The sequence below is a fragment of the Sarcophilus harrisii genome, chromosome 1 (genome assembly GCF_902635505.1).
Source record: "Sarcophilus harrisii chromosome 1, mSarHar1.11, whole genome shotgun sequence".
Lineage (NCBI taxonomy): Eukaryota > Metazoa > Chordata > Mammalia > Dasyuromorphia > Dasyuridae > Sarcophilus > Sarcophilus harrisii.
In genome coordinates, this window is record NC_045426.1 from 361,551,625 (window position 1) to 361,573,527 (window position 21,903).

The 21,903-nt window shown below is 35.2% G+C and overlaps 1 protein-coding gene across 1 annotated transcript in view; it reads left to right on the plus strand.

Moving 5' to 3' along the window:
• CFAP53 (cilia and flagella associated protein 53) overlaps positions 1–21,458 on the plus strand; it is a 34,909-nt gene extending 13,451 nt beyond the window's left edge. Inside the window, exons 4-8 of the mRNA XM_012541163.2 lie at positions 9,358–9,661; positions 10,783–11,001; positions 15,107–15,323; positions 19,909–20,002; positions 21,110–21,458. Of these exons, the coding sequence (XP_012396617.1) occupies positions 9,358–9,661; positions 10,783–11,001; positions 15,107–15,323; positions 19,909–20,002; positions 21,110–21,344 (1,069 nt within the window). The 3' untranslated portion in view covers positions 21,345–21,458. The remainder of the gene's footprint in view (positions 1–9,357; positions 9,662–10,782; positions 11,002–15,106; positions 15,324–19,908; positions 20,003–21,109) is intronic.
• Positions 21,459–21,903: the final 445 nt, after the last annotated feature.

Genomic DNA, 21,903 nt, shown 5'->3' on the forward strand with positions numbered 1-21,903 from the left:
AGAAAGAAACCAGAAAGCTGAGCTCTCCCCAAATTTCTCTCAGAAACAAGCTTCTACCTGGATTCTGCAGTGATAGATCCCCCCAAAGATGGAGTGAAACAATTTTCTTTGCTTAGAAGGACTTCAAGAAAGGTCTGTTTCACTTGAGTAAAAGAGGGAGTATGAACAGGTTAATAGAAGGCTCTTAGCCACAGCACAGATCAACAGCTGAAACCCCTTGTTCCTTGTTCAACAAGCCACCTGTGAGGCCTCCAGCCCCAGCACAAAAAAGCAAATGGCAAGCCCCAGAACCCCAGCACAACAGTTGGAACCAGGCTAAGCCAATCCAGCCCAGTGAGAAAGCTGCCAGCACCTCCAGCCCCAGTGCAGAAAGGCAGGGGCAAAACCTCTGGTGCCCCAGCAAAAGAAGCTTGGGCAGGATCGCTGGGCCCTGGGAACAAAGTTCAACTTTTAAAAAATGAGCAAAAAAAAAAAAGAGCAAAAAAAAAAAAAATTAAAAAATGAGCAAAAAACAAAAAGATCCCTGATCATAAACAACAAACTCAGGACGACAATGACAAAATACCTGTATGTGAAGTCTTTAAGGGGAATATGGCTTGATCCCAAGCTCAAAAGGTTCTCTTAGAAGAGCTCAAAAACGATCTTAAAAATCAAGTAAGAGAGATAGAAGAAAAATGGGGGAGAGGGGGAAAGCAAGAGCTGTTGAGGAGAATTATGAAAGAAAAAAAGCCAGCAGCTTGGAAAAAGAAGCACAAAATTTGACTGAAGAAATCAACTTCTTAAAAAATCAATTTGTGGCAAGAAAATGGAAACTGAGTGGATACCCATCAATTGGAGAATGGCTGAATAAATTCATAAAGTATATGAATATTATGGAATATTGTTGTTCTATAAGAAATGACCAGCAGGATGAATACAGAGAAGTTTGGAGAGAGACTTACAAGAACTGATGCTGTGTGAAATAAGCAGAACCAGGAGATCATTGTATATGGCAACAAGACTATACAGTGAGTAATTCTGATGGACGTGACTCTCTTCAACAATGAGAAGATTCAGACCAGTTCCAATGATCATGTGATGAAGAGAGCCATCTACACCCATAGGGAGAACTGTGGGAACTGAGTGTGGATCACAACATAATATATTCACTCGTTCTGTTGTTGTTTTCTTATATTTTATTTTTTTCATCATTTTGTTTTCTGGTTTGATTTGATTTTTCTTGTACAGCAAGTTATTTGTATAAATATGTATGCATGTATTGGATTTAACATATTTCTTCCATGTTTAACATATTGGACTACTTGCTATCTAGGGAAGGGGAGTCAAAGAAGAGGAGAAACTGGAACATGAGGTTTTGCAAGGGCTAATGTTGCAGAATTATCCATGCATATGTTTTGAAAAATAAAAAAAAGCTTTAATAAAAAATACACTTAAATACAAAAAAACCAGTTATATGTCCCTAATATAACAACCTTCATGTCATCCTATGTCATTTTCCATTGGTAATAAATGTCATTTATTGCTGATTATAAAAAAATAAAGAAATTTGGCAAAATGGAAAAAAAATACACTGAAGAAAACTTTAAAAGTAGAATTGGCAAGTTGGAAAGGAAGTTAAAAAGCCAACTGAAGAAACTAATTCATTAAAAATTAGAATTGGATAAGTAGAAGCTAATCAAGAATCATTCAAACAAAATTTTTAAAAATGAAAAAATAAAAGAAAATATAAAATATCTCATTGGAAAAGACAATCAACTTGGAAAATAGATTTAGGAGAAATAATTTTAAAATTATTGGATTACCTGAAAATCATGATTTTTTTAAAAAGGAGCCTGAACATCATCTTTCAAGAAATCATCAAAGAAAGTGCCCTGATAATCTAGAATACAGGGTAAAATCATTCTCGAAAGAATCCACTAATCATCTAAAAGAGACCTCAGAATTAAAATTCTGAGGAATATTGTAGCTAAATTTCAGAATTATTGGGTCATGGAGAAAATACTGCAAGCAGCCAAAAATAATTTGAATATCAAGGAACATAAGGTTACCTAACACTTAGTAGCTTTTACATTAAAGACCCAGAGAACCTGGAATATGATACTGCAAAAGGCAAAGTAGCTTGGACTACAACCAATAATCAACTGCCCAGCAAAATTGATCATAATCTTTCAGTAAGACATTCAGTGAAACAGGACATTTTCAATCATTTCTTATGGAAAGACCAGAACTAAATAGAAAATTCCATCTTCAAATACAAAACTTAAGAAAAGCATAAAAAGATAAACAGGAAAGAAAAAAATAACAAACATGTTGTTTACAAATTAGACTGTTTACATCCCTACATGGGAAGATGATACTTATAAAACTATTGAGAAATGTATCTTTGTTAGGACAATTAAAAGGGTATACATAGAGAATGTGGGTATAAGTTGACTTTACTGTGGTAATATAAAAAAAGAAATTAGGGATGGAAAAAGGACTGTACTGGGAAAAGAAGAAATGGGAGGTAAAATGGGATAAATCACACAAAGAAGCACAAAAGATCTATTACAGCAGAGGGGAAGAATGTAGAGCAGGAGTATTGTTTGAACCTTATCCTCACTGGATTTGACTTAGAGTAAATAACATACATATAATTAATTGGGAATAGAAATATATCTTACCCTAAAGGGACGTAAGAATGGAAAGGGAAAAGAAAGGGGAAGAGGGAAAGCTAACAGAAGAGAGGGCAGAAGTAGGAGGGGAAATAGGAAAGAGAAAGTGGGATTGATAGAAGGGAGGACAGATTAAGGAAGGCAGGGGTCAGAAGTAAATGGCTGAATAGTACCATACTAAAAAAAAAAATAGACATGAAAAAGAATATTGAACATCCTTAAAGTAGACTTGTTGCATGCTATATGATTATTACTTGAAATATCTTAGTTAAATGTATGAAATTTCTTATGATTTATATGTATTAGTGTGCCATATTTGACCCCATGACATTGGTACTCAGGAAACTAATACAAAGAACTCTTATTGTAATACAGTGCAGAAAGCATGTAGACACATATCGCATGGCAATATAAGCAGAGATGGATGCAAAAAACTCACTACAAGGCAGTTGTGTTGGGGAGGATGCATGCTCAAAGTTGGGGTTCAGATGGCAAAATTACATACTTCAAGAATGGGCTTTGTGAAGAACAGGTAATCAGTTCAAGATACAGAAGAGGACATTACTAATTGGACCCAGATGTGTTGGAGAAGTTCTTGGGGTCACTTATTGAAAGCAGGATTGAGGGAGGCATCAGTAGGGGAGTTTCCTTAGTAGGACCATAAAATGGGGGCAGGATCTAACATTAACTAGCAGCAAAAGAGAACCCTAATTCAGACCCCTGCAGCTTATCAAGAGTTTCATTCCCTTTAAGGAATCCTTGATTCAGGCCCCAAGAAACCCTTATTACAGAATGCCATGTTTTTATCAAGTTGACATATCTACAAGGATAATATCTGTTTCTCTGGGATTGTTTCCTTGTTCCTTATATTTCTCTGTGGAATGTATGGGATATTCAAGGAGGACTGGTACCTTTGGTGTGGGGGCTTGGGGAGCCCTTTGCAGGGTTGCTCATCTGTCTTTGGGGATTACCTGGCACTCATTTGTCACCTATGGCTTCACAAAGCTGAAGCATACACAGTGGCCACATCTTGGTAAGTCATTTTGGCAGATGGGGATACAAGGTTTTGCAACGATCAATGTTGAAAAATTATTCATGCATATGTTTTGAAAATAAAAAGCTTTAATAATAATTTTTAAAAGAAAAGAAAAGAAAATGAAAGATAAACAAAACATCAGTAATCATCCACAAAAGCTGTATGTCTTATCTTCCCAACACAGAGTTGATAGTGGCAAAGCACAAATTTTGTCTTTAGCTATGCTTTTATGGTCATTAGGACCACATAAGCAGAGTGGCTCCATATTGGAGGTCTATCAGTATAACTTATCATCAAACAATATAAGTGTACAGTGATCACTGTAATGAGGATTACCGCCTCATGATGTAATGTTTGTTGAAAAATCAAAGGTTTCAATACCGTGACATAGCAACCCAAAAAGCTAATGTCAAACAGTGGTTTAACTGCATTAATAGAGGCCCAGCCTCATTTCTAAAATATATAGAGAATTGACTCAAATTTTTAAGAATATAAGCCATTCTCCAGTTGATAAATGGTCAAAGGAAATTAAAACCATTTTTAGTCATATGGAAAAATGCTCTAAATCACTATTGATCAGAAAAATGCAAATTAAGACAACTCTGAGGTACACATCTCTCAGATTGCCTAAAATGACAGGAAAAGGTAATGATGAATGTTGGAGGGAATGTGGAAAAACTGGGAGACTGATACATTTTTGGTGGAATTGTAAACAGATCCAATTATTCTATTCTAATTTGGAGCTATGCTCAAACTGTGCATTCCCTTTGACCCAGCAGTGTTACCACTGGGCTTATATCCCAAAGAGATATTAAAGGAGGGAAAGGGACCCACATGTGCAAAAATGTTTGTGGCAGTCCTTTTTGTAGTGGCTAGAAACTGGAAACTGAGTAGATGCTTATCAGTTGGAGAATGGCTGAATAAATTATGGAATATGAATGCTATGGAATACTATTGTTCTCTAAGAAATGATCAGGAGGATGATTTCAGAGAAGCCTGGGGAGACTTAACATGAACATGAACTGATGCTGAGTGAAATGAGCAGGATCAGGAGATCCTTATACACAGCAACAATAAGAATATGCGATGATCAATTCTGATGGGCATGGCTCTTTTCAACAGTGAAATGATTCAGACCAGTTCCAATGATCTTGTGATAGAAAGAGCCATCTGCACCCAGAGAAAGGACTGTGGGAACTAAGGGTGGACCACAACATAGCATTTTCACTGTTTTCGTTGTTGCTTTCTTTCATTTTATTCTGCTGTTGCTGCTTCTTTTTTTTTTTTTTAAACTGGTTTGATTTGATTTTTCTTGTGCAGCCCAATAATTGTATAAAATGTATGTATATATTGGATTTAACATATTTTTACCATGTTTAACATATACTTGCCATCTAGGGGAGAGCATGGGGGAAAAGAGGGAAAATTAGAAGACAAGGTTTTGCAAGAGCTAATGTTAAAGAATTGTCCATATATATGTTTTGAAAAATAAAAAGCTTTAAAAAAAAGAAATGATCAGTAGGATGATTTTAGAGAGGCCTGGGGGGACTTATATGAACTGATGATAAGTGAAATAAGCAGAACTAGGAGATCATTGAACACAGCAACAAGATCATATGATGATCAATTCAGATAGATATGGTTCTTTTTAACAGTGAGGTGATTCAGACCAATTCTAATAGACTTATGATGGAGAGAACCATCTGCACCCAAAGGGAAGACTTGTGGGGACTGATTGTGGATCACAACATAGTATTTTCACTTTTTGTTGTTGTTGTCTCTTTATTTTTTATTTTCTTTCTCATTTTTTCCCTTTTTGATCTGATTTTTCTTGTGCCACATGATATTTATGGAAATATGTATAGAAGAATCGACATGTTTAACATATATTGGCTTTTTTGCTATTTAAGGGAGGGAGTTGGGGGGATGGGAGGGAGAAAAAAATTGGAACACAAGGTTTTGCAAGGTTGAATGCATATATTTTGAAAATAAAAAACTTTTAAAAAATAGAGGCCTAGTTTAAAGACAGATGACCTATTTATGGTACTCTTAGCTATGCTCTGAATCATCTAGCCAGCTTCTTGTGACCTAGCCAGATCCCCTTTGGGAGAGCTACACAGTTTTAAGAAAGATGATGCAGGATGGTATTGGAAAATTAGTTGAAGATGTTTTGGATGATGTAGAAAAGACTCATAAAAAATATGGGAGCTGCATCTAAGTACATGAAGTATTATCATATGAGAAAGATATGAGACTCTGTGAGACTCCAGAGAGCAGTAGGTTAATGTTGCAAAGCAATAAAAAAAACTTCCTAATAATCAGATAAAATGGGACACTTCAAGATATGGCAGGTTCTCGCTACTTTAAGGTTTTCAAGCAGAAGCTTGCTGTGGAAGATAAATTAGAAAGAAGAGTGAGGGGGGCCATTGTGATTATCTGGATGAAAAATAATACCTGAATTAAGGTTGTGGCTGTATGATTAGGAAGAATAGGTTAGATGTGAAAGATGTGACAGAATCAGGAAGATTTGGCAATAGGTTTGATATGTAAGTTAAGAGGGTAAAGAATAGGATTAGTTAATATCAAATCAAGAATGATGCTGGGGTTATATATGTGGAAAAGCAGGAAAATGTTAATGCCTTTGATAGGAATGGGGAAATGGAAGTGGGGAAGGATTGAAGGGAAAGGTAATGAACTCTGCTTTGGACATGTTGAGTTTGAGATATCTATAAGAAATTCAGTTTGAAAATGTCTAATAGAAAACGAAAGGGAACTGAATCTAAAGGGAGAAATTGGGGCTGGATATCTACTTACCTGCCTACATATCCAACCATCCATTCATCCGTCAGTTCGTCCATCGTCTGTCTGTTTGTCTATCTATCATCAACATACAGATGAAAACCAAGTCCATGAGATCTGATGAAGTCACCTTAAAAGATATTGAGAGAGAAGAGAAGAGGAAGACGACTGAAACTGGGAATGTTTAGCCTGGGGAAGAAAAAACTAAGCAGGGACATGATTATTGTCTTCAAGCACTTGAAGGACTGCCATATAGAAGTAGTGTTGGAACTTTCTTTGACCTCAAAAGTTGCAAAGACAGCAATTTAGACTTGCTGTCAGGAATAAAATTCCTAACAGTAAAAGCTGTCTAAACATGAAATTGGTTGCCTTAGAGAGAGATGTTTGATCCCTTCTTCTTGTAGGTCTTCAAACAGCGGGTGTATGGATGTATGAACTTTTTGACTGGAGGAAGAGTGAGGTTCATCTGATGCCCACTCCCTTTCCCACCACCCCATCTTTCCTCCATATGTATATATTCTGCTTCTTACATACACTCCATTTACACATTTTAGAACATAGAATTGTGTTCCAAGCTCTCCTTTTATTTTTAGTAGGAGCTTCCAGGTCTTGTTGATCCTTATTATAGGTCCTTGATACTTGGACTCTTTTCTGGATGCTTGAGGTATGTCTTCTTTGACATGGAAGCTTTGGATTTTGACTATGATATCTTTGAGCCTTTTCCTTTTAGAATTTCTTTTAAAAAGTTAGCAGTGGATTCTTTACTTTGTCCATTGATTCTAGAGCTAGGAAATTTTTATTTGTGATTTATTGAAACATATTTTCCAGACTTTAAAAAAATTTAAGATTTTAGGGATTATGATTCTTAAATGAGTTCCCTTTGACTAATTTTCCTTATCAGTAGTTTTTATATCAGTTACCTTATATTCTATTTTTTCAGTCTTTTGGTTTTGTTCTAATATGTTTTGCTATCTCATGGAGTCATTAATTTTTGTTTGGTCTATTCTGATTTCAATGCATCATTTACTTTGTTAAGGTAATTTTTCTATTCTAAGCTATTCATTCTTCCAATTCTTATTTCCAGAGTTTTTATTTCATTCTTTTTCTTTTGCATTATTTCTTCTAGATATTTAGTACTTAGGAAAAAAAACATTTTTCCTTTTCAATTTCTGCTTTCTATCATTATTGTATTATCCTTTCCTTCTAAGTGGAATTTTTGAACATCTTTAGATCTTTAATAATTCTTTATAGTGGTCAGTGTTTTCTTCAGTTTACTCATCTTAATACTTCAGTTCTAGAAATGGGCCAGGGCCAGACTCCAACTGCACTTTTGGGTGTGGTGGTCAGATCTGCTTGATCTTACTCTCATTCACCTGAGTTTCTGCATTGACCTCCACCTCCCAGGATAAGTCTTTCTGCATCTTTGAGGGTCAGAGTCCTGTATCTTCAGCATCCTTTACGATGTTCCAGGACAGAGTGATAAAGATCTCAGAGTTCAAGAGTCTGGGTTGTACTAGTCTCAACACTTGCCCTTTCCACAGTAGTTGCAACTATTCCTAGTAGCATCCAACTTTTTACTATGGATTTTGGGGTACTCTGAAGTTTTCTTAAAGAAACCCTGCATTGTTTCCTGATATTGAATGTTCTAGAGTGTTCTCCCTTATTTCTAGTTGGTCTCTGGTTGTGCTGGGAAATTGCTAGCTTGTTTGCTGGCCCTGGCTTTGCTAGTGGGTCATTTCTTATCACCCCAGAGATTCCTGGTTGACTTTTCGTCTGGTTTGGGGGTATTTATTGAAGATCTAGCTTCAGTCTTGAAGGGACTTGGCTGTACTTCCTCTTCCTAACCCAGTACCTTGTATTGAAAAGATGCTCAGAGACTTTCATGAACTGAAGCTGAGTGAAGTGAGCAGAACGGGAGATCATTATATACAGCAACAGGATTGTATGATGATCAATCCTGATGGACATGGCTCTTTCAAACAGTAAGATGATTGAAGCCAGTTTCAATGACCTTGTGATGAAGAGAGCCATCTACACCTAGAGAAAGGACTGTGGGAACTGAATGTGGATCACAATATAACATTCTCACTCTTTTTGTTGTTGTTTGCTTGCATTTTATTTTCTTTCTCATTTTCTTTTTCCTTTCTGATCTGATTTTTCTTGTGCAGCAAGGTTATTGTATAACACTAGCCTTGAAGTCAGGAGGACCTGAGTTCAAATCTGGTCTCAGCCACTTAACACTTCCTAGCTGTGTGACCCTGGGCAAGTCACTTAATCCCAATTGCTTCAGTCAAAAAAAAGCTAATTGTATGAATATGTATGCCTATATTGGATTTACATATATTTTTGTCATGTTTAACATATATTGGATTACTTGCCATATAGGGGAGGGGATAGGAGAAGGGAAGGAAAATTGGAACACAAGGTTTTGTAAGGGTCAATGGTGAAAAATTATCCTTGCATATGTTTTGAAAATAAAAAGCTCCAATAAAAAAGAAAAAATAGAAAAGATGCTCAGTAAATATTTGTTGGATTATTATAATTGAAGATTTAGGATCTTTGTTTCTTGAGGGTCATTCATTTGCTATCATCTTTAATGAGCCATCATCTATTTTTCTTCAATAACTTTTCCCTCAGAGATCTTCTTAGCTTAAATGGTTTCCCTATAGCCCTCATATTTAAATTTTCATCCATGACTCCATAACTACTTCCCAGAATGTGGATTTTTCTATTTAAGGTAGTGACTATTGATATATATCTTCACTGTATTTAAATATTTACCTACAATTTATAGATCATTTTTTAACTTATAATGTCTCCTGACAAGTTGGGGTTTTTTTTGTTTTTGTTTTTTGTATCACCTTCTAGGGCACAATGTGATGAGCTCCGTCTCCTCTTGTTCCAAATCCATGCGAAGAGGGTGAATGAAGAGCGGGAAGTCCAGGTAGCATTTAATGAAGAACTGAGAAGACAAAAAATGCTTGAAGAAAAACTGTTTGCTGATCTTTGGGAACATGACAGATTAGCAAAGGAAAAAAGAGCAGCTGATGAAGCCTCTGAAAAAGCAAAGAGAGATGAGCAAACACTTTTGTGTCTTAATGCCCAGATGGCTAGTATTATGGCTCAAAATCAAGAGGCCAAGCGTGTAAAGGAAGAAGAAGCTCTAATATTGGTAAATTTCTTTATATTCTCCTTGTACAATGATTGTCTTTTTCTGTACACATATATTGTATACAATAAGGCTTATTAAAGTATCAGATTATAATTCAGTGTGACTTGTCTATTAAATTATTAAAATAGACCCTCCACATTGAACTGTAAAGATTTGTCCCTTTGATTATTTTGTTTTCCTTAGGGAAAGTGTGTGTGTGTGTGTGTGTGTGTGTGTGTACACACATACATATACATATATGTATATTAAATTATCAAGTATTTCTTTTTCTTCCTTCCTCCTCCATTCACTAAAAAGATACATATGCTATATATAATACAAATACATGTAATTACATAGGTAATAATAGATACCTACTGAATATACATAATGTGGTTATATATACATATAAGTGCACATTCATTTAAGTGTTTTTGTCTTTCCTCCATGTACTGATAAAAGAAATATCTATATTATATATCTAATATCTGTAGTATTTACATATATGTGTAATATATGTGTGTATATATATATATATATATATATATAACCCACTAAATATACATGTGTACATTATATGTTTACAAATGCTGTATATTTGTTGTTGTTCAGTCGTTTAATAATGTCTGACTTGTATGAAGTTTTTTGGTAAACATACTACATTAGTTGGTCATTTCCTTCTGCAGTAGATTAAAGCAAATAGGGGTTAAGGGATTTGCCCCAAATCCCATAGCTAGTAAGTTTCTGAGACCAGATTTGAACAGATCTTTCTAACTCCGGATTTAGGGTTCTATCCATTGAGTGATCTACTACTAGTCTCCAATACAAAGAGTCCTTTTTTAATTTGTGTGTGTGTGTGTGTGTGTGTATAGGTATGTGTCTATATGTGTATGTATGCATATATTTAATATATGTATATTCAATTATTAAGTTTATTTTTTCCTACTTTTCTTTTGCCTCCACTCCACTGAAAACAAGAAATGCAGAATCCGGATAGCACATAAATACAGTGAAGCCAAATAAATTCCCATGTTATTTTCTAATTGGCTTATAATCCTTTAAAATAGAACAGTTAGCTTTCCTGAAGTGGATCGCCCTGCTTGTAGAAGACTTGTCATGATTTCATTATTATTTTGTCTTAGGAAGAGAATATAGCTCAGCTGAAACTAGAGAGAGAGAGAGAGAGGCTGGAGATGAAGCAGAGGATGCGGCAGATGAGGGACATACTGCAGCAGGCCCTCCAAGACAGGAATGAACGTCTGGCTCAGGAAAGAGCCGAGGAACTCTACTTGGACAACAAGTTTTTAGAAGTTGCTCGTCAAGAAACTCAAGATGAGACTGAAGAACTGAGGCAAAAGAAAGTAAGATCTTGTTTCTCTCTTGCGTCAGAAAGCTTCTGTAGAACATTTATTTTGCTGTGTGTTTCTCCGTTTCAGCCTTATGCTGACATATAAAGAGATGTACAACTCTAAAGAAACTAGAATTTAAAAAAAAAGAAAGAAACTAGAATTGTGATAAGAAGTCACTGTAAATAAGCTCAAGCAGCTGCTCTGCCAAAAGTCCGAGTCACAATCATTGTGAACAGGAAGCATAATTATGGGGATGTGGGCACTTCATCTGGCCCCCAAAGCCTATGTGTTGATATTTCCCTCAAATTCTAGAATCAAAGCTTGAGTTTCTGGTCATTTGGCTTTCTATCACATGTTTTGTTTAAATGTAATGATTAATGAAATTATCAGTAGATAATTAAATATAATAATTCTCGTGATAGCATGCACCATTTGTATTGCTGTTGAAAATAATATTAAAGGTTTGAATATGGGCTAATTCATGGATACTAGTGATCAAGGCCTATATACTTAATTTTGGGTCACCATATGTAAACACAGAAAAAACTTATGTGAGTCCAATATAAGTTAATTAGGATCGTTTTCTTTCTTTCTTTTTTGCTGAGGCAATAGGGGTTAAGTGACTTGCCCAGGGTCACCCAGCTAGAACATGTTAAGTCTCTGAGGTGAGATTTGAACTCAGGTCTTCCTGACTTCCAGGCCAGCACTCTATTTAGCTACCCCCTTAGGATTTTTTTCTTTTGGCCTGAGCCACTGATTTCTTCACTACTGATGTAGATCGAGAAGGTAGGTGACATTAAGAAGCAAGTCACTTAAATTCTCAGTCTGTTTTCTCATCTGTAAAAATGGGACTTTTAACAGCACCATCTTTTAGAGTTGTGAGGGACAGTTTACTGTTTTGCAAACCTTAAGGTTCCATATAAAAGTTAGCTACCACCATTGTAATTATCATTCCTAGAAAATTGCCCGACTTATTGAGAGGTTAAATGATTTTCCCAGGGTCATACAGTTAATGACAGAGACAGGATTTGAATTCAGGTTTTTCTGATTCCAAAAGCCAGTAGTCCATCCCCTAAGCCATCCTATTTCTCAAGGATATTTTAATACACACACACACATACACACACACACACACACACACACCTATCTCTAAAGTAATCATTCATCTTCAAGTAGAATCAAAGCAAATATTACTATTATATTATAGGCAAATCATATTAATGAAAAGAGGTTTTAGGAAACTTTCCTTGTAATCTAAATTGAATCCTGATAAAAAGGGACTAATTTCCTCATTTTGAGAAATTCATTGTTTCAATGGGATTGAATGCATTTCTATTTTAAAAACTTAAAAGTTAAACATAATGGTCATACCACCTCTGCCTAGCATCCCAGAAATTTGGACTGTATTATTAGTGAAGTCACATGTGCCTCAATTTCTTCATTTATAAAAGAAAAATAGAACTTTCCATGTCCATATCTTAAGGATATTGTGAGAACAAATGAAATTAGATAGGTATTAAATTGTAAGTGCTGCTTACAAATGGTAAGATGCTGCTATCTTTATACCATACCCACATCAGTATCTCTGCTAGGAATTGTAGTCCTTGACTTTACTTTCCTATACTTCTAGCATTTTTTCCCCAGAGATTGTTCTCTGCTATTGATCCTTTCCCTTTTCCCCTGAGAACACAGGAATTTCTTCCATGTCTAGGAATCCAACAACTTGATCCTGTCTAATATGAAAATCTTCTTTTTATTTATTTTTTAATGGATCCTAACAATGGGCCCAAAGAGCTAGCCTGCAATTTCAAACTTCACCAATAGGAGTTGTTCAATTCTTTCAGGTCCATTTGGGGTTTTCTTGTCAGAGATATTGGAATGGTTTGCAATTTCCTTCTCCAGCTATTTTTACAGTTAAAGAATCTGAGGCAAACAGGGTTAAGTGACTTGCCCAGATTCACACAACTATGAAGTATCTGAAGCCAGATTTGAACTTCCTGACTCCAGGAGCAGTGCTCTATCTACTGGGCCACCTATATCTAATTTACAATATGCTCCATCCTAAAGGATCTTTACTTTTGAGACCTGGAATACTTAAGGAGATTTGAAATGATCCAATAATTTACTCTTAATCAAGAATAGTTGTATTAGCAGCTTTGAACATAGACATGAATTATTAAAAAACTCAGATCACCATAATTTATTAAAATATGTAAATATGAAGTCATGCTTGACAATCTGTTGATCATTTACCAGTATATTGAGTTGAATTCTGTCCTTCAGAACATTTTCTTAACCACAGATGTTACATCATCCTATTGACCTATTTTTGATCCATTTGTAATAAAAGAGAATATTAATCTGTTTAATTTAATTGAACCAGTATTCAAATAGTTGCCCTGAAGTAATAAGGATTTTTTGAAATTTTTCCATAAAAATATGGATTCAAGGCATTTATTACTTCAGATATGAAAGAAATCTTTTTTATCTCATAAGAGATAATCTTGTATTGAGAGTCAAGAAACCTGTTTGTCCTGACTCTTTGTAGCCAGTCATGTAACTTTGAATCTCTCTCTCCTTTCCAAGAAACCATTTCCTCATCTATAAAATAAAGGTGCTAGATGTGATAGTTTCTTTTTTTTAAGTTAATTTAATTTTCTAAAATATCTATTTTTTTCCTTAAATACAACATGTAAAAATGCCTTTTTTTAAAAAAAAAAACACTCATTGTTTTTCTTTTTTAAGTTTTGAGTTCCAAATTCTACCCCTTCCATTTTCCTGTCTCCCCTTCTCAAGACTGTAAGCAATTTGATATAGATTATACTTGTACAACATACAAAAGCAAAAGAAAGAAAGTGAAAAATAGTATGTTTCAGTCTGTACTCAGATGACATCAATCCTTTCTCTGGAGGTAAATAGCATTTTTTTCATCATGAGTCCTTTAGGATTGTCTTAGGTCACTGTGTTATTGAGAATAGCTAAATCATTCACAATTCTTCATAATACAATAGTTCTGTTACTGTGTTTAATTTTTTCCAGTGAACAAAGCTATTTTACATCCCTCCCATTTCTTACGATGCCTGGGTAGGATGGCGGAGTGGGGAGAGAGAGGGATGTAGATAAGGTTGAGGGAAACAAAGAAAACAACATGCATAGTCAAGCAAATTGAATTCTCCCATTAGCTATGTCTAAAAAATGCATACCTTATTTTGTACTCTGAAGTCCCATCACCTTTCTGTCAGGAAATAGGAAGCATATTTCATCCTCCATCCGATGGAATCATAGTTGATCATTGCATCGGTCAGAACTCCTTAAGTATTTTAAAGTTGTTTGTCCTTACAGTGTTGTTGTTCCTGTATAAATTCATCTGTTTCTAGATTGATTTTTAAGATTCCCTCTAATATGAAGATATGATGAGTTCAACTGGTTAGGATTATTAAGAGAATATAAACTAGTAGAGGAGGGGATGACCTTACATTTTCTTTGCTTTTACAGTGCCTGGCACATGTCTATCATGTAGCAGTTGCTTAATCAGCACTTGGTAGTTTGGTTGATCTAGCTTAATGGAGTTATGATTATAGGATTCATTCTTGGTTTGTGTTATGTCCAAAAACCTTTCCATATTCCACCATTTCAATTGTAATAATCCATAAAAAAGTAGATGAATGAATGGATAAACAACTCAGGGTGCTTGCCCCCTACAGAGAGATCCCAACTGCCATGTTGACACATGGAGCTCTAGAGTATGGACTTTTTGGTTCTGTTTTTTTACCCCTGTGGCAATTGGGGTTAAGTGATTTGCCCAAGGTCACACAACTAGGAAGTGTTAAGTGTCTGAGACCACATTTGAACTCAGGTCCTCCTGACTTCAGGGCTGGTGCTCTATCCACTGAGCCACCTAGCTGCCCCTCTAGAGTGTTTTACTTAACAGTTCCTCCACCTAAATGTGAATAAAATGACTAAGTTTGCTATAATAAATTACATATTTCCTTCAGGAAGCCATGCGCACACACACACACACACACACACACGTATAAGTTATGTATATGTTATCTGTACAAACAAAAATTGTGTCTCACTTTAAAAGTTTTTAATTCGATCTTCTTTTATTATATAGGAAGACTTGGAGAGGGAAGGAAAACTTTATCAGGCCTATCTGAATCAGTACCGGGAACTTAAGGAACTTGATGAAGAAAGGACAGACAAAATCATAGCAGCAGAGGCCGAAAAGATAATAGCCAAGCAGGACCTGCAGGTGAAGCTCGAAAAGGACGCAAGAAAACGACTAATGGATGATGTCTTGGCTACCAGACGACTGCAAGTTATAGAAAAAAGTAAGAAATCTTTACTTTATTCCTCCATAATTGATTCCTTGTTTCACATTCCACAGAAGCGATTCCAAACCTTTTCTGTCTTCAAAACTCTCATAATCTTTTTATTTCTTTTCTCTCCCGGCTAAAAACCTTTCTCCCTTCCTGAGAAAATGTAAGAGTTTCCCCATAAGCTCTCCCTTTCCCCCTTCTTTGTATCTCAAAATCTTTTGATATCTTTCCCCATCCTTCTTTTCCCCAATGTTTGATAAGGAAGTGGACCTACCAAGGCCAGCCCATCTACATGGGCCCCAGATCCCATCTTTTCTAAGAGAGCACAACCTCAGTCATCTCCTGACTCTCTCCCTACCTTTGTCATAGAGAGGGAGAGAGGGGAAGAGGAAGGGAAGGAGGAAGGGGGGGAGAGAGAGAGAGACGGAGAGAGTGAGAGACAGACAGAGAGGGAGAGACAGACAGACAGACAGAGACACAGAGAGAGACAGAGAGAGAGAGAGACAGAGAGACAGAGAGAAGAAGAGAGACAGAGACAGAAAAAGAGTCACAGAGGCAGAGACAGAGAAAGACAGAGACAGACACAGAGAGACAGAAAGACAGATAGAGAGAAAGACACACAGAAACACAGAGAGAGACCTTCTCCAATCCCATGTCTGTCTCTTTCTTATTTTCAGTCTCTCCCTATCTACTTACTTTCCCTACTGCCTTCAAACCATGCTCAAGTTATAAAAGCTCACTCTCATAAAATCTGTTATAACTTATCATCCTCTCAAGATATCAGTCCTATGTCCTTTTCTCATTCAAACCTCTAGAAAACCCTCTCTATACTCATTGTCTCCACTTCGTCTGCTCTCACTTTCCAACACTTTCCAACCAGTCTTTCAAATGCTAAATCTGATGCTCTTTCCTCAGTTTTCATTCTTCTGACTGCTTTTTTTTTTTTTTTAACATTACCGACAACCTGCTCCTTTCTGCATTTTCCTTAGACTACCTTCTCATTTTCCTCCCACATATGGTTTCTCCTTATTCTCTTTTGCCGGCTCATCATTTTCATCATCTTCATTTTCTGTAATATTTGTTAAGTACCTACTATATGCTGGGGCACCATGCAAACACTTTTTTGATCCTCACAACAAGCCCGAGGGTAGGTGCTGTTTTGTGACTTGCTCACAGGCACATTCCCAGTGAGTTTCTGAGATGGGATTTAAACTGGAGCCTGCCTGACTCCAGGCTCTAGCTGCCACCTTATCCATATCTCACTTGCGTGTGGATGCTCCTCAAGAATTTGTTAAGGGCCCTTTTCTCCCCTTGTTCTTTCTCTTTTGGTGACATCATCAGTTCTTATAGATTTGTCATCTTTCTGCAGATGAGTTTCATATCATTATATCCATCCCCAGTCTCTCCTTTCGACTTTAGTAACTATTGTTGATTTGGATCACCAGTTGCTTATTGGATATTTATAACAGGATATCCCAGAGACATCTCAAATTAAGCAGATAAAAGAGAAATTATTTCTCCTCAATTCTCTCCAACTCCACTGCTTTTGCAAACTGCCCAATTTCTATCAAAAAGTATTGTTGTTCAAGTCTCCCCGTTTAGCTATAATCTTGACATTATCCTGAACTGCCTCACTTTTCCATATTTCATACATTCTAATTAGTTGCTAAATATTGTTACTTCTATTTCTACATCTCTTGAGTTTCACCCCTTTCCTCTACTTATGAGGTGACTGCGTTATCAACTTAATCACCTCTAGGCTAAATTATTTCACTGTTTTCTTTTTTTTTTTTAATAATAGCTTTTTATTTTCAAAATATATGCAAAGATAGTTCTCAACATTCACCCTCTAAATAAAATCTTTTTCAGCTTTAAAAACTTCTGACGCTATAATGCCATAGTCTTAATATCTTAATTCAGGTGTCCCTAATTTACCTGCCACCAGAATCTAAATTGTTTTTGTCATTCCCCCACCTCCCTACTTCTGCTAGCCCCTATCTTATTCTCAGGAGCCCACTACTAAATATCTCTAGCTGCCTGGAGCTCTTTGCCTTTCCCAGGTACTTTTTTTGGACCAAATAAAAAATTCTATTGGGTAGAGAAGGAAAAAAAAATTACACTGGATTTGCTAGTACGAGAGATCTTGATTTGAATTCTTGATCTGATATATTTGTTATGTGAATCTGTGCAAGTAACCTTTGTATCTCAGTTTCTTTATACGTGAAATAAGAATAATAATTGTACCATTTACATCACTGGATGGCTGTGAGAAAAGTGCTTTGTAAACTTCAAGAGCCATCTAATCATTGATTTATCATTGAGATCTCGGTAGTTCAGGGTTACATATGGATGATTATCCAGTTCATGTGCAACTATTTGTGATACTGTTTGGCATTTTCTTGACAAAGATAGTGGAGTGCTATTTCTTTCTCAAGTTTATTTTACGATGAAGAGACTGAGGATTAAGTGACTTGCCCAGAATTACCCATCTAGTAAGTGTCTGAGGCCAGATTTAAACTCCGGAAGATGAGTCTTCCTAACTCTAGATTTGGTATTCTATCCACTAGACCACCTGGCTTCCCCAATTAAATAATAAATAACTTTTTTGTAGGATTAAAATATTTGCATTCATCAGTTTCAAATCTCTCTGAATCTCAGTTACTCCATTTGTAAATTGGCAAGAACCTAAGGCAAGAAGTGTTCATCTAAAACTTGACTTTTAAATTTTGGCTAATTCATAGTAGAATGCAAATAATGTTTAAATTTTTCAAAGATATTGGTTTTGAAAAAAAAGAGCTTTTTCATGCCAATGGAACTACTTGTTAGACTGGGATCCATATTTGTAATGAAGAGTGCTTATTGTCCTTACCTCTTCTACCAATAAAATACATTATATCAGCTCATGCTTCTTCAAAGTTGCAAGCTGAATTCACAGGACTCAATGAAGCTAAGATCCATAATATTTAGAAATAGATATAGTGGCCTTTACAACATTTAATTAATAGTTCAAAGTAATGAGAGGTGACCGCTAAGGTAACTTCTAGCTCTAATTCTATGGTGCTCTGTTTAACTGCCAAGAGAATGGTACAGGCAATATTTGATGAATGAATGAAAAAGCAGAGGTTATAGTTTGGGATCTTGTGGCCTAAACAGACTTCATGAATAAGGAAAAATTCAACTGAGTCTTAAAAGGAGGATTTTAAAAGCCATGAGTAGACCCAGGTTGTAATCATCAAAAAAGTAATACACTAGACAGTCGTATAACAAAATGGGTTTTTTTATTATTATTAATATCATTTTTATTTTCAAAAAACATGAAAAGATACTTTTCAACATTCACCCCTGCAAAACCTTGTGTTTGAAATTTTTCTCCCTCCCTTCCTCCCACTCCTCTCCCTTAGACAGCAAGCAATTCAATAAATGTTAAACATATGCCATTCTTCTATACATATTTCCACAAATTTTCATGCTGCACAAGGAAAATTAGATAAAAAGGAAAACAAAATGAGAGAAAAAACAAGCAAACAAACAACAAAAAGATGAAAATACTATGTTGTGATCCACACTCAGTCCCCATGCTCCTCTTTCTAGATACAGATGGCTTTCTCTATCACAGATTTATTGGAGCTTTATAAAAATAAAAAAATAAATTTTTCCATGTGAAAACAAAACAAAACAAAAAAGTCACAAAAGCCACGTCCATCACAATTGATCATTGTATAATCTTATTGCCATGTATAATGATCTACTGGTTTTGCTCATTTTGCTCAGCATTAGTTCATGTAAATCTCTCCAGGCCTTTCTGAAAACATCCTATTGATTGTTTCTCATAGCATAATAATATTCTATAACATTGATATGTCATAACTTATTCAGCCATTCTCCCACTGATGGGCATCCACTCAGTTTCCAGTTCCTTACTACTACAAAAAGGACTACCACAAACATTTTTGCACATACAGGTCCTTTTCCATTTTTTATGATCTCTTTGGGATACAAACCCAGTAGAGATACTGCTGGATCAAAGGGATGCAGTTTGATAGTCTTTGGGGCATAATTTCAAATTGTTCTTCAGAATTGTGGGATCAGTTCACAATTCCACCAACAATTTATTAGTGTCCTAGGTTTCCCACATCCCCTCCAAACATTCATCTTTATCTTTTCCTGTCATCTTAGCTAATCTGAGAGGTATATAGTGGTACTTCAGTTGTCTTAATTTGCATTTCTCTGATCAATAATGATTTAGAGCATTTTTTCATATGACTATACATGGTTTTAATTTCTTCATATGAAAATTTTCTGTTCATATCCTTTGACTATTTATCAATCAGAGACTAGCTTGCATTCTTATAAATTTGAGTCAATCTTCTATATATTTTAGAAATGAGGCCTTTATCAGAAAAAAAAAACATAAAAAAGAAAACAATAAAGGAAATTGGGGGATAGGAAAAAAAATAAAAAGGCAATGTATTAATGAAGGCCAGAAAAAATGTGGGCAAGTTTTCATCTTGTTTAAAGGAGTAAGTTTTTTGGGGGGACGGGGAGAAGGTGACTTACAATTCCATAGTTTGGAAATTAATTACTTTTATTTTTTTAGTGGAAAGAGAGGAAAAAGAAAAATGTCTTGATGAGGAATTAATAATGAAAGGTTTTGAAGAACTTAACTGTGAAGATGCAGAAAATTATGCAAGGTACAACATTATTTTTTATTTTTCTTATAATAAAAATCATTTGTAAATATATATTGGGGATAGAGCCCCAATTGTATTTATTAATAACACATCTGTTTAACTTCTTTCCTTCAGGAAATAAAATCTTCATAAAATTTGACAGTCATCAATGCTAAACTCTGGTCTAGAAAGCATACAAATACTAAAAAATAAACAGTAGTGCTAAATGAGTATAGGATGACCAGCTGCATTGGTAGGAATGATCCTAGGTTGATAAGCCTGAGAAAATGACTTAAATGATTTTTTCCCCGCTTTCTTTGGATTTGTTAATCTAATGTTATGGTATCATAAATACTTAATAGTTTGTCAAACTAGGGAACCTAATAATTCCTGTGTATAATGAATCTGGCCTATGATAATATTTTTTTGTACTAACCCAGTAAGCCAGTATTCCAGGATGCCCCTTATCTGCCACAACTAAATTTGGATTGAGGAGTATGAAGAAGAGAGAAATTTAGCTTTTCGTTACTTCCTCATTATGGCAGCAGTTAATACTGTTGCCCAAATCAGCTTATAGTCTGAAGAAGGGAGGGGACTTACCTTATATCTTTTTTAATCCTTAATTTCCATTTCCTGGGTTCTCAGATTCATTACTATTCATTTCAATACTATTTTCAATGTCTGAAAAAAAGACATTTCTTTCATAAAAAATAAGTATATCTATTTTATAAAAGATAATGGTATTACTCCACTATTAGCTTAGAACCACTAAAACCAAATTATACCCACTTGTCTGGTTTTATCATACATGCTTCAAGTAGTATTTTTAGATAACTTTTAGCAATAATAACTCACAGTATTTCCCTTAAAAAGATATTTACTCTTCATTTTTGTATTGTAATGTTTTCTATAAGATTCTTTGTATGTTCATTATTAGTCATTGAATTATTATATTTTATTTATTATTTTTATCAGCACTGTCTGATCCTCTCAACTGATATGAAAGAGGTGTCATTACTTTACTGAAAAATAGCAAATAATATCTTAAGGAAATTTAAATACTTAATTTGGTAATTTTTACACTTGTATCATTTCTTATTATTTCTTATTATTAATATTTCTTATTAGAAAATTCGGAGAAACCCTGGAATATAGGGAGAATCTGCAAGCTCAAATTGAACATCAGCAACAATTGCGAGAGGCAGAAAAAGAAGCAGAAAGGAAAGAATATGAAGCAGGGTTGGAGGCAAGGAAAGAATTTGGTGAAAAAATTCAAGAAGCACTTGCAAAGTATGAAGCAGACCAAGAACGCCTCCATCCTTTTCGAAGAACTAGTTCAAAAGAAAATAGATTTCCATGCTAGTATGTTTAGTATCAATTAAGATACAAATTAACACATCTAATGCTCAAAAATAATTTATTTTCAAATGCTTACTAACTCATTAATAAACTATTCTTTCTTCCTGAGTTTGTATAATTATTTTCAAAGTCCCTAAATCTCTTTACAATAATGTTTTATTTTTTACGCAAATTCCTCATATCAAGTTAAATGGCAGAAACCTGGCCACCTTATTTTCTGGGACTTATCTAATGTCTGCCTAATACCCAGTCTTGTCCTTCCACTTACCATGTCTTGATTCATTACCATGTTAGCCTGATCTGTTCATTCCCTGCCTTTTATTATGCTTACTTATGTATCCTGACCATATTAATTCTTTTACTCAAAAACATTTAGTAGATCCCTGTTGCCCCTAGGATAAAATATGAACTCCTTTGGCTGGCATTTAAGGTTTTCCTGAGTTTGACTCCAACCTACCTGTCAAATCTTGTTTCAGATTATCCCATTCCATTTATTCTGTGGTCAACTGTATTATAGCTAATTTCCCAAACTAGGCAATTCTACATTATTTTCACAAGCCATC